The sequence below is a fragment of the Neoarius graeffei genome, chromosome 19 (assembly GCF_027579695.1).
Source record: "Neoarius graeffei isolate fNeoGra1 chromosome 19, fNeoGra1.pri, whole genome shotgun sequence".
Lineage (NCBI taxonomy): Eukaryota > Metazoa > Chordata > Actinopteri > Siluriformes > Ariidae > Neoarius > Neoarius graeffei.
Genome location: NC_083587.1, coordinates 20,634,278 through 20,649,278, shown reverse-complemented (window position 1 = coordinate 20,649,278; position 15,001 = coordinate 20,634,278). Strand labels below are relative to the sequence as shown.

General features: G+C 40.4%; 1 protein-coding gene across 9 annotated transcripts in view; it reads left to right on the top strand.

Annotated features, from left to right (window-relative positions):
* atp8a2 (ATPase phospholipid transporting 8A2) overlaps positions 1 to 15,001 on the top strand; it is a 133,639-nt gene that overhangs the window by 75,989 nt on the left and 42,649 nt on the right. For all 9 annotated transcript variants that reach the window (XM_060899835.1, XM_060899840.1, XM_060899836.1 and 6 more), the window contains 5 exons: positions 847 to 916; positions 1,005 to 1,089; positions 1,197 to 1,336; positions 5,946 to 6,084; positions 7,564 to 7,628. In XM_060899835.1, coding sequence (XP_060755818.1) covers positions 847 to 916; positions 1,005 to 1,089; positions 1,197 to 1,336; positions 5,946 to 6,084; positions 7,564 to 7,628 — 499 coding nt within the window. The remainder of the gene's footprint in view (positions 1 to 846; positions 917 to 1,004; positions 1,090 to 1,196; positions 1,337 to 5,945; positions 6,085 to 7,563; positions 7,629 to 15,001) is intronic.

The window sequence follows — 15,001 nt, the reverse complement described above, 5'->3', positions numbered from 1 at the left end:
CCGTTGAAGTCCACTGAGGCTGGGAGTCCGTGAGACTCCATGGGCGGGCGTTTTCGCAGTATTTGTCCAATAATCATCTTGCATTTTGAGATTGACAAGCACATAGCTCCCAATCCACTGAGGCTGGGCTGCATCGCGCTGTCATGAGGGGGAAAAACTCACGCACACATTAGGCGAACTGGGGAAAGTTATAACGGAATGATTTCGCACTGTAGTGGGTTGAGCACATATATTTCTGTGATTCTGGATCTGAAATAACAATGTTATAAGGTCGGCTATAACATAAGCCTAGCGCAATTCATCCTACACGATGTTCATCATTTTTAGAGGAGGCTGAGCCTCCCTCGTTGTCTTAGAGCAATCGCCCGTGATGTATAGTAATCACTATTTATTTCACTCTGATGATGTCACTCCCAGTGTTTACCCGCTGACTTGATGCGTATTGTCAACTTGGCAAATTGGTTCAAAATTAAAATGATTTTGATGTGTCCATATAATATAAAGAACATTACACGGTGGTGCGAAGATATGAAGTTTATCTTCTTGTGTTGAAAATATTTTTACTTATTCTCTTCCCTTACTCATGATATGTACATTTGGCACTCGAAGATAAACATCATATCTTTGCCTGGCTGTGTGTGTAATATCCTCTATATAGTATGTTATATAATTTAAAGTGGTTCTGAGACAACGGTCCAACAAATGTACATGGAAATGTCAGGCACAGAGGCCACACCTCCATCACTGTAACCGACAGGCATCAAGGCCACTCCGTCATCACAAGGACTGACTGTGAGAGAAGACACACCTCTTTTACCTCTTTACCCACTGTTTTCTCTGTCACAGCAACCGAAAGCGCATGTCAGTGGTGGTGCGAACTCCAGCAGGAAAACTGCGCCTGTTCTGCAAGGGAGCAGTGAGTTTTCAAACACACACACACACCGAAACACTCTCGCCGATTTCACGACACAGCTCGGAGTTGTGATCTCGTCCCCATGTTGCAGGATAACGTGATCTTCGAGCGACTGAATGAAGCCTCCCAGTATAAAGACCTGACCATAGCTCACCTCGAACAGTTTGCCACTGAAGGTATGAACATCTTTCACTGGTCACCCGTCTTCCTCCACCTTTGACTCCACACTGCTTGTCTGTGTAATCCCATGCTTGTCAGTGTCCATGTTTGTGTGTGTTGGCAGGTTTACGGACTCTGTGCTTTGCATACGTGGATCTGGAGGAGGGCGCGTATCAGGAGTGGCTGAAGGAGTATAATCGTGTGAGCACAGTCTTGAAAGACCGAGCACAGAAACTGGAGGAATGCTACGAGCTGCTGGAGAAGGTATCTAACCAGCGACACTTGCTGAGAAAAAGCTGGTGGTGCACATGGAAAGCATGGCATGATGCTTTCAGTCAGCTGAGCCACACCCCTTAGTTCATGGTGATAGCACAGACCTTTTCGGGAGGTATCGTGGTAAAGGCAGATTATATTTGTTGAGACATGATCAGAATTGCACTGTAGCGAGTCTCTGGTCCAATGTCCTGCTTTCACGTGCATATGATTGATAAGTCGTTGAACTATGGCCAGTTTTTACAAATGTTTATCACCTCTGATAAAATATTTCCTCAAGAACTCAGGAAGTTCAATCCTCAATCCTGTGTAACACTGAACTGGGTCTAAATCAGTCAGCTGACATCTGTTGATTGAGAAAGTTGCTCTATATACAGTGCTGAGCGTAAATGAGTACACCCCCTTTGAAAAGTAACATTTTAAACAATATCTCAATGAACACAAACAATTTCCAAAATGTTGACAAGACAAAGTTTAATATAACATCTGTTTAACTCATAACATGAAAGTAAGGTTAATAATATAACTTAGATTACACATTTTTCAGTTTTACTCAAATTAGAAGGTGCAAAAATGATTACACCCCACAACAAAAACTACTCCATCTAGTACTTTGTATGGCCGCCATGATTTTTAATGACAGCACCAAGTCTTCTAGGCATGGAATGAACAAGTTGGCGACATTTTGCAACATCAATCTTTTTCCATTCTTCAACAATGACCTCTTTTAGTGACTGGATGCTGGATGGAGAGTGATGCTCAACTTGTCTCTTCAGAATTCCCCATAGGTGTTCGATTGGGTTCAGATCAGGAGACATGCTTGGCCACTGAATCACTTTCACCCTGTTCTTCTTCAGAAATCCAACAGTGGCCTTAGATGTGTGTTGGAAAAGTGCACGACGACCAAGGGCACGGAGTGATGGTAGCATCTTCTCTTTCAGTATAGAGCAATACATCTATGAATTCATGATGCCATCAATGAAATGCAGCTCCCTGACACCAGCAGCACTCATGCAGCCCCACATAAGGACACTGCCACCACCATGTTTCACTGTAGGCACCATGCGTTTTTCTTTGTATTCCTCACCTTTGCGACGCCATACGGTTTTGAAGCCATCAGTTCCAAAAACATTTATCTTGGTCTCATCACTCCACAGTATAGAGTCCCAATAGTCTTCATCTTTGTCAGCACGGGCCCTGGCAAACTCTAGGCGGGCTTTTTTGTGCCTGGGCTTTAGGAAAGGCTTCTTTCATGGATGGCATCCATGCATGCCATTCCTCTGCAGTGTACGCCGTATTGTGTCACAGGAAATAGTCACCCCAGTTTGGCTTTCTACTTCTTTAGATAACTGCAGTGAACTCGCATGCCGATTTTCTTCAACCCTTCTCATCAGAAGACGCTCCTGTCGAGGTGTTAACTTCCGTGGACGACCTGGACGTCTCTGTGAGATGGTTGCAGTTCCATCTTTCTTAAATGTTTGTACCACTTTTGCTACAGTATTCTGACTGATAAGTAAAGCTTTGCTGATCTTCTTGTAGCCTTCACCTTTGTGGTGTAAAGAAATTATTTTCTTTGTGGAATTCTGAAGAGACAAGTTGAGCATCACTCTCCATCCAGCATCCAGTCACTAAAAGAGGTCGTTGTTGAAGAATGGAAAAAGATTGATGTTGCAAAATGTCGCCAACTTGTTCATTCCACACCTAGAAGACTTGGTGCTGTCATTAAAAATCATGGAGGCCATACAAAGTACTAGATGGAGTAGTTTTTGTTGTGGGGTGTACTCATTTTTGCACCTTCTAATTTGAGTAAAACTGAAAAAATGTGTAATCCAAGTTATATTATTAACCTTACTTTCACATTATGAGTTAAACAGATGTTATATTAAGCTTTGACTTGTCAACATTTTGGAAATTGTTTGTGTTCACTGAGATAACTCTTTTTTTTTTAAGCCTATGGCCAGCAGAGGGCGCTGTGGTGTTATGTATCTGTAACAGGAGTTCCAGCTCTAGAGTAAGGAAGGAAGGAAGGAAGTGCGCTCACTCAGCTGAAAAGACACTTACTGTACTTCACACTCTCTCCCTGATCCTTTATACATACACACATCACATCCGAGGATGGAGGTTATTGGTTGGTGTGTGTGTGTACGCATTAGAACTTCTTCCCAGATCCCTGATGAGCACTTGATGGGTGGGGGGTTTAGAGGGTTTAGACCACAGCAGGGATAATTACCTGCACCAGTCTGCCAAGAGCCTCATAAAGCTAAAATCAGCAACACCACCATGTTACCAACATACACACTCTTTCTCTCGTTCTGTTTCCCATGCGCGCGCACACACATACCAAGGACAAAGAATGATTGCAAAGCAGAAGAGACAAGACACTGATATTGGAGCATTAAGTGAGGAATAAAACACTGTGTCATGCTGTTATAGGAAAATAATCAGCAGTGGGGGTGGTGTGATGAAGCAGCGTTACGCTTACCACCACAATTACACTGTTTAAACACAGCAATCTGTCAATATTACATTTATTAAAGAATAATTACATTTAACATTGTGGAAATGAGTCAGTTGCGGTTCTCATTTGCATTATAGCAGCTATGATTAGTCTTTCTTAATAAGGAAAAAAACACAGCTTGTTATGTGCAAGCTGTTCTGTTCTGAAGACTTTTTCTTGTAGCAGAAAAAGTACCGACACTGGAGAGTGCTTCCGTAATTGTTAAATAAACATCTCTGTCCAAAAAAAAAACCTTAAAGTAATTCATACATCTTTTTAAATCCGCAGCGTATTTTTTACTAGGCAGATCAGACGCTCGCTGGCTGTGCTGTGAAAATTATCCACACAGACGCTCATCTGAGTTTTCAAATCTGTCACTGTTTAACTCTTGAATATTTTCTGTCGTGAATACGCTCATTAAAAAGCTTCTCTCTGCTTTCCAAAGAAATGTATCTGGTTAAGATCTGTTCAGTACTTTGGGAGTAACGGCAGGTTGAAGTCGGTACAACAGAGTTCACTCTCTGCTTGCAGGACATCGGGAAACTGCCGGTGCTTTGGGAGTCACGGGAAAGTGCTCAGGCTCTCTTTCTTTCTCTCCTGATTGGTTTCCGACTGGATTACCCATGAATATCAATCAGATAACTTTTATAGGGATGTTCTCTCGCTCTCACTGTTTCTGATGAAGGATTCAGCAAAATTTTCTGTCAGCTAGTTTTGCTGTTATGCTTCACAGGAGACTTTGAAGTGAGTTTTCATAGCTTTACCTACTTATTTTTTCAAATCAAACTGATTCCTGTAAATAAATAACTATTTTAGAATATAACTTTAGTTGTTTTGATGAAAAATATTGAGATCTTAGTGGTCGGAATGAGATTTTAAAAAATCCGGAAGTCAGAAATGCGAGTGTCAATTTCAAGTCAGTTAACTGGAATTGTTTATTGGACGTGGATCACACAGTTTTTTCGAGGTTCGCCTTGAAAGCTGTGAATATTAATCGAAATAATCGTTTATGTTCTTTCATATAAACACTATTAGGGTCTACTTAGAAATACAAAGGCCTACAGAGCACAAAGAGGGGATTAGAAATAATCTTTTATTACGTTTTTATTTTGATAGAGAATGGTAGGTGTGAACGACATTCAGTGCTTATTTATGCAGATTTTATAATTAACGTTGATTTCTCCTTCTTTGTGATGCATAAATGAGAGTTAAGATCAGCTTTCACATGGTTGTCTGTGTCTATGTGTCAGCCCTGTGATGACCTGGCGACTTGTCCAGGGTGTACCCCGCCTTTCGCCCGTAGTCAGCTGGGATAGGCTCCGGCTTGCCTGCGACCCTGTAGAAGGATAAAGCGGCTAGAGATAATGAGATGAGATGAGATGAGAAGATCAGCTTTATATTGCACAAATAAAGCCATTTGGTGAAACTTTGAAGAACAGGGTGTACCAGTTTAATGGTTTTATCTAATTAGCATAATTAACACTGATTTAAATACTAATTTGCATCATTTGTTTTTACAAATTTTTAAAACTTTGTATTCGGTATACAACCATCTGTGTACCTGACAATTTCCATGTAAATATCTTGAAAAATAGAAAAGTGATTAAGAAAAAACGTTTGATCTCATTGGTTAATGAGGCCCATTTTGGACCATGTGACCCTCAGACAGAATATTACGGCAGTTTTCTCAGAATTAAGCCGTTTTTTCAATCTTTAATTTGTAATATCTCAAGAACAGATAAACTGCCCTCCTTGAATTCAATTCTGAATTCAAGGAGGGCAGTTTCAAGAAATTTGCACCGAATTTGAATTTTCACCTTATATGCCAAATTTTAGTCACTTCGAATGAGTTGTTACTATAGAAACGATAACGTATTCGAACCAGCCCATTAATATACCATAAACATGTGGTTTAAATTTTGGCCGGAGCTACTTCCACAGCTGCAGTTTGACTGAGAGAAAATTAATCAACACTTTCTGACCAAGCAGACTTGTGAAGTCAGCTGTGCTGTTGTGTAATATAGAAAGTCAGTCTGTATAGATCACACTAGTATGTACTTTTTCTGTCACTTTTTATAGCTTTCTCTCTTTTCTCTCCCACAGGACTTGTTGTTGCTCGGAGCCACGGCTATAGAGGACCGTCTGCAGGCGGGGGTCCCTGAGACCATCTCCACTCTCATGAGGGCCGACATCAAGATCTGGGTGCTGACCGGAGACAAACAGGAGACTGCCATCAATATCGGTGTGTGTGTGTGTGTGTGTGTGTGAGAGTGCTATCAATATTCATAAATGTGATCTCAAAAAATGCATATGATCAAGAAAAACTATTAGATATATTATCATTATTGGTTAAACTTGACTAAGAAAAGGGTTAAACATTCTAAAATCTAATAATGTGTCTAATTGTAGCCGACGCTTTAGTTTAGACTATTACAACAGACAGGTATCACAATATCAGCTCCGTGTGGCTTCTCGCTCTGATTGATTCGATAGGCATGTAATGATTCACCCAATTCACAATTCAATTCGATTTGGGATATTGGGTTCAAGATTCAATTTTCCCACAATGTTTTTGAAATGTATTTAAATGAAGAAAATTGTATTAACAAAAAAAAAATGCAGCATTTATTTTCCTATTCTTTATCAATTTAAATATTCCTTTTGTTAAATAAATAAAAAAAAGCTTGTGTTTCATTTTAGTAATAATGAACAATAATTATGTACACACATTTGTAAAGGTCGGAGTAAAATATAACGGCCTGTTAACTAAAACATTCCTTTTATTAAAAGCGATAGTTAATAATAAATGCGTCTTTTCTTAAACTTTTATAAACGTTCGTTCTCCCTCCATTTGCTTCTCTTTTCGTTATCTTTCAGCAGTCTGTAAAAGAGAGCTCTGATTTCTTGTTAAATCTGTTTGTGCAGTCAGTCACACAACAGCTCTTTCCCATTTTAGATCTGTTTTTGCAGCATTAGTGCTGTGTTACTTCCGCCTACAGTGACATCACGTGCATTCCCGCTATTGTACATTTATTGTGTCCTCTGCTTCCTAAACAACACCGTCACCATTCGGAAAAACTAGGAGATTACACAGCCTGATAAAGATCACAATCCGTTTTTTATTTCATTGATTCAAATCATCATAAATTTGTATTGTGATTTATCGTCACTCGATATATCATTGCATGCCCAAGATTTGAGCGAATGCAGTCATTGTTGATGTGGTGATTTTATTTATTTATTTTTATTTTTATTTTTTAAGGAGAAATGAATTTTAAATGAAAGGAAGGAGTCTCGAGTGTAAGCGCTTTATAACTGTTCTAGTGCTTTGTAAAGTTTCAGAGCATTGGAAAGTCCTCCGGACAGAGGAGATGTCTCTCAGACGATGTTTTCTCCAATATTAAATCTAATAGTTAAAATGTACAACAGGTCATTCATCAATACATTAAACGTTGTCGTTTTTGGTAAATCGCTATGGTATAAGCAGAATAGCACACAGCAGGTGGTGCGGATATAAAAAACTAATTCACTTTGCGTCATGCTGCATCGCACACCTCCCCTCCCGACTGCTTTTGCATCCTTTTTTTTTCAGTTTTTTATTTTAACTGAACATCTCCTTTAATTGTGTAAAGGGTTACAGTGAAACGGAGGTTGACATGGTGAAGGACACAATCAACAAACCTACATTAACGTGCAGTAACATGATCTCTGTGTATTTTAGGTTATTCCTGCAGACTGGTGTCACACGGCATGTCCCTCATCATCGTCAATGAAGACTCTCTGGATGTGAGTAGTGTGTGTGTGTGTGTGTGTGTGTGTGTGTGTGTGTGTTAGAAAGCAGGGTGTGGCGTACAGAGGTGGGTGTGTTCCTTTGTTTCTTTGTGCAGGTGAAGGTAATTAAAGTGTCTGGTGTCATCTGGGAGAGCATGATGAAAGGCACTGAGATGGAGCTCTCACTATTAAACACACACACACACACACACACATTTACTTACAAACACACACAGTTGTGTGTATTTCTACAGGACATGTACACACACATTGCACTGTGTACAGTGTATTAGCAGAAGCAGTCATTACTTTACAGAGAGTTGAGTTGAGAATAGCATTGGTGGGAGTGAAACTCATCTCACACACACACACACACACACACACACACACACATACATACATTTTAATAGATGCATCTGTATATGTGTGAGAGATGAATGAGCAGTAACATGATCTGTTTTTTCTGCTCCATTTCGTCAAAACGCATTCTGGCAGCAAAGCCTCCTGGGTAAACATGGCAGCCAATGATGAAGACTGTGCGACAGGTTCCATCTGTCAATCTGCTGTCTTTCTCACACACACACACACACACACACACACACACACACACACACACACACACACACACACACACAGAGCTGACAAGCCCTTCACACAGCTGCTGTCCTTGTAACACATACAGTTGTTCTTGTCCAAACAAATCTGTTCCGGTTCTTTCAGATTTTTGTTTTTTGTTGAAGACTTTCATTTAGAGCCCTGCACTCCCGCGGGACCCGCGGGACCCGACGCAAAGCAGTGCGGCGCGGGACAAATTTTGAAAGCTCGTTGCGGGCGCGGGCGGGAGGGGGAGTGCACAATGCGGGAGCGGGTGGGAGAGGTGATAAGCTACAGTCCCACTAACTAAAAACGTGTTTAAAATAAAATGTATAAATTATTAATTTATGTCTATCGTATATAATTTGTGCTGGATATTTTATTTGGCATTAATAAAAACATTTTAAGATGCCTAAATTTGCGGATGTGGTCTAATCTTGCGTAGGTTTCCGATTCCTTTCCGCTCTTCTGTGTTTGAGATCTCCGATCATGGCAGAAGAGCAGAGCTCCTCTAGTGAAGCTCACAGTGCTTCAGAAGTAAGTGCTGCTTTAAAAAGAGGTACATTTACCGTTAAAAAGTCAAAAGTATTAGTCCTAAGTATTAAAAAGTATTTTAAAAAGTATTAAAAAGTATTAACTAGTATTAAAAAGGACTGTGTATCGCACAGATTGTTCAATTTAAAGCTAGAAATAGACATATGTGTTATATATGTGTATAATTTGAGGAGCTGGTTGTGGTTGCGCAGCACTTCATATGAGAGGAGAATGAAATCGCGGTTGGAATCATAACGCCACAGACTCGGAAGTGGGAGTGCGAGTGCGCAAAGCGAGAGCTGTCAGTCATGAGCGCATGCAGCGCTCAACTTGGAATGTGTCAGCAGAATGTCAGAGTCTAAACAATATCCTTACAATAAATGAAGGATCGGTCAGTGGAGAGCTCAGCTAAGCTTAGCATGTTTAATTCCCCAAGCCAATGACAATAACTTTCGTGAGAAATAACGCGAACGTCTGCATCATGCGGGATTTGCGGGCGGGAGTGGGACAAAATATGGCAGGCGGGAGCGGGACTGAAAATCATAATTCTTTGCGGGAGCGGGCGGGAGCGGGACTAAAAATTCTGTCCTGCGCAGACCTCTACTTTCATTTTCTGATGACCATCTCTCACATGCGCACACACACACATATTGTGGTGAGGATTTACAGTTACCATGCCAAAAGTTGATTATTTTTCTGTACCATCACGTCCCGACGTGTTTGATTCCGAATCCACTGACACGGTGATCAGGATAAAACTTACTGCTTACTGACGATGAACGAAGGAAAAATTATTTAGCGGTGCTTACACTCAAGTTCATGGAAATACCCCACAGCAGTGTGTGTGTTTGAGACCTGCCACTGCTTTGTGTGGAAAAGGGCATGATTGTAATCTGACACTGGCTTTGAATGAAGAAGGCGACTGGTGATATGTCACAGCAGTTGGCATTAACTTCTCACAAGTGTGTGTGTGGGTGTGTGTGTGTTCAAAAGTGTGTATGTATCCAGTAGGTCCGGTGCGTGTGTGTGTGAATTTTTTTCCTTCGTCACTCTAAATATAAAGCTGATAAGATGCAAAGAGGTTGAGAACACGTCCACCAGACGCTGTACCAGTGTGTGTGTGTGTGCGTACACACTTTATTGTTTTCCCCTGTGTGTTACGTTTGTGTGAACATGTATTTTAGTCTGTTCCCAGCCCCGAAGTTGCTGAAAATAACATTTAACTTGGATCATGAAACACGCTCGCTAGCAGTGTCCAAAAATGGAGCGTTCGGCTACGCAAGGTTGAGAAGTGTGTGTGTGTGGTGTGCAAGGATGTGCGAAACCACACAAAGTGTTCATAGTAATGACATTGTGATGGATTATAGCTGCCCTCACCGCTTTCTTTCGCACCAGCTAATCACCTACACACTGTTTTCCCTTACGCACACACAGACACACACACACACACACACACACACACACCACTGCATGATGTGTTAAATCCACCTACACATCCTCATCAGTAAACATTTCTTACACTTCCTACACATCTACATGCCAAAATCTGTCTAAATCACAGCATTTCACTTTAATGTAAAATATGAACATGTGCATACATTTGAATATATTTGAATATTAATGAGGCTGTAATGTTGTACCACTGCAGACAGAGTGAACATTAAGAGTTCTTCATTGATTAAGATTTCCAAGTTGAGTTTGCTAAGGACTGCCTAACTGTTCAAGGAACCCTCAAAGAATCTGATTGGTGGTTTCTGTTTGTTTTTCTTTCTTTTACCAATGTGATTTATCCAAAAAAAAAAAACACTACACAGAAAAACACAAGGAAACCAAATGATCACGTCTTCTGACTAAATATATACGGAGTTTAAGATGTTTAAGAGGACACTTGTTTCCTCACGTGTGCTGGTTGTGCAAAAATTTGCACACCCTTCCAATGAAATAGTGGGAGTTAACCCTTGTGAGCGTACACATTACCAGGAAAATGATGTATATGGAATCGCAACAATATAATAGATAATTTTTGCTATTATAAAAAAAAGTTGAAATACATGTAGAACATAATAAAAATAATGGTTTAAACCATGGCCTTAGCCCAAGCGTATTACATTACACCAAGTAGAATCGAGTATATACTTTTTTTAAGAAAGAAAAAAGACTGTGATATAAAAATGTATATTATCAGAATTGTGTGTGTGTGTGTGTGTGTGTGTGTGTGTGTTGATTTATATCATTATAACTTGGCTTTGAAGCAGTTAAATATTAAAGTGCACTTAACCCTTGTATGGTGTTTGGGTCTGTGGGACCTGTTTTCATTTTTCTTTTAACCATATATGCTGCTCGTATATTGCTTGTAATTGGGGTGAAGTAAACATCTTTTAAGTATTTAATGTAAAATTGTTTGTGTTGAATTTACAACCCCGATTCCAAAAAAGTTGGGACAAAGTACAAATTGTGAAAAAAAAACGGAATGCAATGATGTGGAAGTTTCAAAATTCCATATTTTATTCAGAATAGAACATAGATGACATATCAAATGTTTAAACTGAGAAAATGTATCATTTAAAGAGAAAAATTAGGTGATTTTAAATTTCATGACAACAACACATCTCAAAAAAGTTGGGACAAGGCCATGTTTACCACTGTGAGACATCCCCTTTTCTCTTTACAACAGTCTGTAAACGTCTGGGGACTGAGGAGACAAGTTGCTCAGCTTTAGGGATAGGAATGTTAACCCATTCTTGTCTAATGTAGGATTCTAGTTGCTCAACTGTCTTAGGTCTTTTTTGTCGTATCTTCCGTTTTATGATGCGCCAAATGTTTTCTATGGGTGAAAGATCTGGACTGCAGGCTGGCCAGTTCAGTACCCGGACCCTTCTTCTATGCAGCCATGATGCTGTAATTGATGCAGTATGTGGTTTGGCATTGTCATGTTGGAAAATGCAAGGTCTTCCCTGAAAGAGACGTCGTCTGGATGGGAGCATATGTTGCTCTAGAACCTGGATATACCTTTCAGCATTGATGGTGTCTTTCCAGATGTGTAAGCTGCCCATGCCACACGCACTAATGCCATCAGAGATGCAGGCTTCTGAACTGAGCGCTGATAACAACTTGGGTCGTCCTTCTCCTCTTTAGTCCGAATGACACGGCGTCCCTGATTTCCATAAAGAACTTCAAATTTTGATTCGTCTGACCACAAAACAGTTTTCCACTTTGCCACAGTCCATTTTAAATGAGCCTTGGCCCAGAGAAGACGTCTGCGCTTCTGGATCATGTTTAGATACGGCTTCTTCTTTGAACTATAGAGTTTTAGCTGGCAACGGTGGATGGCACGGTGAATTGTGTTCACAGATAATGTTCTCTGGAAATATTCCTGAGCCCATTTTGTGATTTCCAATACAGAAGCATGCCTGTATGTGATGCAGTGCCGTCTAAGGGCCCGAAGATCACGGGCACCCAGTATGGTTTTCCGGCCTTGACCCTTACGCACAGAGATTCTTCCAGATTCTCTGAATCTTTTGATGATATTATGCACTGTAGATGATGATATGTTCAAACTCTTTGCAATTTTACACTGTCGAACTCCTTTCTGATATTGCTCCACTATTTGTCGGCGCAGAATTAGGGGGATTGGTGATCTTCTTCCCATCTTTACTTCTGAGAGCCGCTGCCACTCCAAGATGCTCTTTTTATACCCAGTCATGTTAATGACCTATTGCCAATTGACCTAATGAGTTGCAATTTGGTCCTCCAGCTGTTCCTTTTTTGTACCTTTAACTTTTCCAGCCTCTTATTGCCCCTGTCCCAACTTTTTTGAGATGTGTTGCTGTCATGAAATTTCAAATGAGCCAATACTTGGCATGAAATTTCAAAATGTCTCACTTTCGACATTTGATATGTTGTCTATGTTCTACTATGAATACAATATCAGTTTTTGAGATTTGTAAATTATTGCATTCTGTTTTTATTTACAATTTGTACTTTGTCCCAACTTTTTTGGAATCGGGGTTGTAAAACACCAAAATGCAGCAGGTCCACCAGACCCATGAACACTGGCTGAGTAACAATCATTTGGCCGTTGCATTTTCTGTAATGATGTTTCAGTGATGCGTAATCTTGAATCAAAGCCATTGATTCCACAGGACCCTTCATTAAGTTTTGAAAGCTGATGAACTGAAAATAGTCCACTAGGTAGGAAAACTTGCTTTATCTCAAATGATTAAAGACGCGACCATGTCAGAATGAGAGAGTGTGAAAGGAGAGAGGAAGTGGAAACGCTTATGGTTTAAGACGTAACAGTTATTCTTTCACCATCCAGCCCCCCCCACACCACTTTAATCCCATACACTTGGCTGATCTTTCAGCGCTGTCTCATCTGTTCATCCCTTTTGTGTTTTATGTTTTGCCCTCCCTTTTCACTGGAAAGGTGGCTGTGAGGTGGAATTCCTGATTTAACAGATAAACAACTAAAAACTACACACACACACACACACACACACACACACACACACACACACACACACACACACACACACACACAGTTGTTCAGGAAACATGCACTTTACTCCGGGTGATCTGAGGATAGATATTGCAGATCCTTTAGTGAGTCTGATCTCAGATTGGGGTCTGTTCTGAGATCAGATAGCGACTATAGGCTCCAGAAGTGGGTGGGGCCGGAGGGTGGTATGCTAACTTTGGTCATGGATGTTAGAAATGAGCCAACATTTGGCATGGGATTGGCACGCACTGCCGTGGAAAGTGTTCAGATGGTCAGACAAGTGCATGTGTGAAAGTGTGTGTGAGGGAGGAGTGTGTGTGCGCACATGCGCCAGACTGTTTACTGTTGTTTTCATTACAGTCTGTAGGAAGTTTTTTTGTTTTCTCTGTTATCCGTTTGTTTTGTTAACAGCGAGATTGTTAAATGGATTATAGGTGTAATGTGATAAATATGTAAACACACATACCACACACACAATAAAGAAATGAGATATACAGTATATACTCATACAATTTAATAGCTGTATATGTGAGAAAAGTTACTGAATCTCATGTGTGTGTATGTGTGTGTGCGTGTTTATCTATCTATCTATCTATCTATCTATCTATCTATCTATCTATCTATCTATCTATCTATATACACACAGTGGTGCTTGAAAGTTTGTGAACCCTTTAGAATTTTCTATACTTCTGCATAAATATGACCTAAAACATCATCAGATTTTCACACAAGTCCTAAAAGTAGATAAAGAGAACCCAGTTAAACAAATGAGACAAAAATATTATACTTGGTCATTTATTTATTGAGGAAAATGATCCAATATTACATATCTGTGAGTGGCAAAAGTATGTGAACCTTTGCTTTCAGTATCTGGTGTGACCCCCTTGTGCAGCAATAACTGCAACTAAACGTTTCCGGTAACTGTTGATCAGTCCTGCACACCGGCTTGGAGGAGTTTTAGCCCGTTCCTCCGTACAGAACAGCTTCAACTCTGGGATGTTGGTGGGTTTCCTCACATGAACTGCTCACTTCAGGTCCTTCCACAACATTTCAATTGGATTGAGGTCAGGACTTTGACTTGGCCATTCCAAAACATTAACTTTATTCTTCTTTAACCATTCTTTGGTAGAATGACTTGTGTGCTTAGGGTCATTGTCTTGCTGCATGACCCACCTTCTCTTGAGATTCAGTTCATGGACAGATGTCTTGACATTTTCCTTTAGAATTCGCTGGTATAATTCAGAATTCATTGTTCCATCAATGATGGCAAGCCATCCTGGCTCAGATGCAGCAAAACAGACCCAAACCATGATATTACCACCACCATGTTTCACAGTTGGGATAAGGTTCTTATGCTGGAATGCAGTGTTTTCCTTTCTCCAAACATGACGCTTCTCATTTAAACCAAAAAGTTCTATTTTGGTCTCATCCGTCCACAAAACATTTTTCCAATAGCCTTCTGGCTTGTCCATGTGATCTTTAGCAAACTGCAGACGAGCAGCAATGTTCTTTTTGGACAGCAGTGGCTTTCTCCTTGCAACCCTGCCATGCACACCATTGTTGTTCAGTGTTCTCCTGATGGTGGACTCATGAACATTAACATTAGCCAATGTGAGAGAGGCTTCAGTTGCTTAGAAGTTACCCTGGGGTCCTTTGTGACCTTGCTGACTATTACACGCCTTGCTCTTGAAGTGATCTTTATTGGTTGACCACTCCTGGGGAGGGTAACAATGGTCTTGAATTTCCTCCATTTGTACACAAT